At 61.9% G+C, this 556-nt stretch overlaps 1 protein-coding gene across 1 annotated transcript in view; it reads left to right on the forward strand.

Annotated features, from left to right (window-relative positions):
• The window catches only part of ARHGAP44 (Rho GTPase activating protein 44), a 16,591-nt gene that overhangs the window by 3,099 nt on the left and 12,936 nt on the right, over positions 1 to 556 (forward strand). Inside the window, exon 2 of the mRNA XM_017731580.1 lies at positions 381 to 420. Within this exon, the coding sequence (XP_017587069.1) occupies positions 381 to 420 (40 nt within the window). The remainder of the gene's footprint in view (positions 1 to 380; positions 421 to 556) is intronic.

Below are 556 nucleotides of genomic sequence, written 5' to 3' on the forward strand. Positions count from 1 at the left end.
CCAGCCATGCAGACGCGCTGTCCTTGGGATCCGGAGGGAGCCCAGCGAGCCGCGCTCCTGTGCGGACACAGCGCCCCTCTCCGCAGCACTGCCCGCTTCCTTCTGGGAATTTCGCATCCCTATTTTCCTGGGGATCATGGAAAAATAAGGGGGAGATCAGATGCAGGCCCTGGATTGGTGTGGAACCTGGCAGTGAGCCATGGAGATGCTCCATCCTTTCCTTCTTTAGGAGACGAGGCAAAGGCTGGTGGGAGCAGAGATCCTTAAATCCCCCCTGCATCCTGATGGAAAAGCACATCCTGGGGTCCGTGGTGTGCACAGGGCGCTGCTGCACGGCCCAGACCCTTCCCCGATGGGTTCTCTCCTCTTCTGTCTTGCAGAGCCGAGAAGACCGAGGTGTTGAGCGAAGATCTGCTGCAGGTGAGGTTCCCTCGGAGCCACCCCAGGGTGTCGCGTGGGGGCTGCAGCCATCAGCAGCTCCCTCTTGGTGCTGCAGCGTCCCAGGGCAGTGGAGGGGCTGGAGGGAGGAGGAGGAGGGACTGGGAGCATGGGAAGC

The sequence above is a fragment of the Corvus brachyrhynchos genome, unplaced genomic scaffold (assembly GCF_000691975.1).
Source record: "Corvus brachyrhynchos isolate BGI_N302 unplaced genomic scaffold, ASM69197v1 scaffold904, whole genome shotgun sequence".
NCBI lineage: Eukaryota > Metazoa > Chordata > Aves > Passeriformes > Corvidae > Corvus > Corvus brachyrhynchos.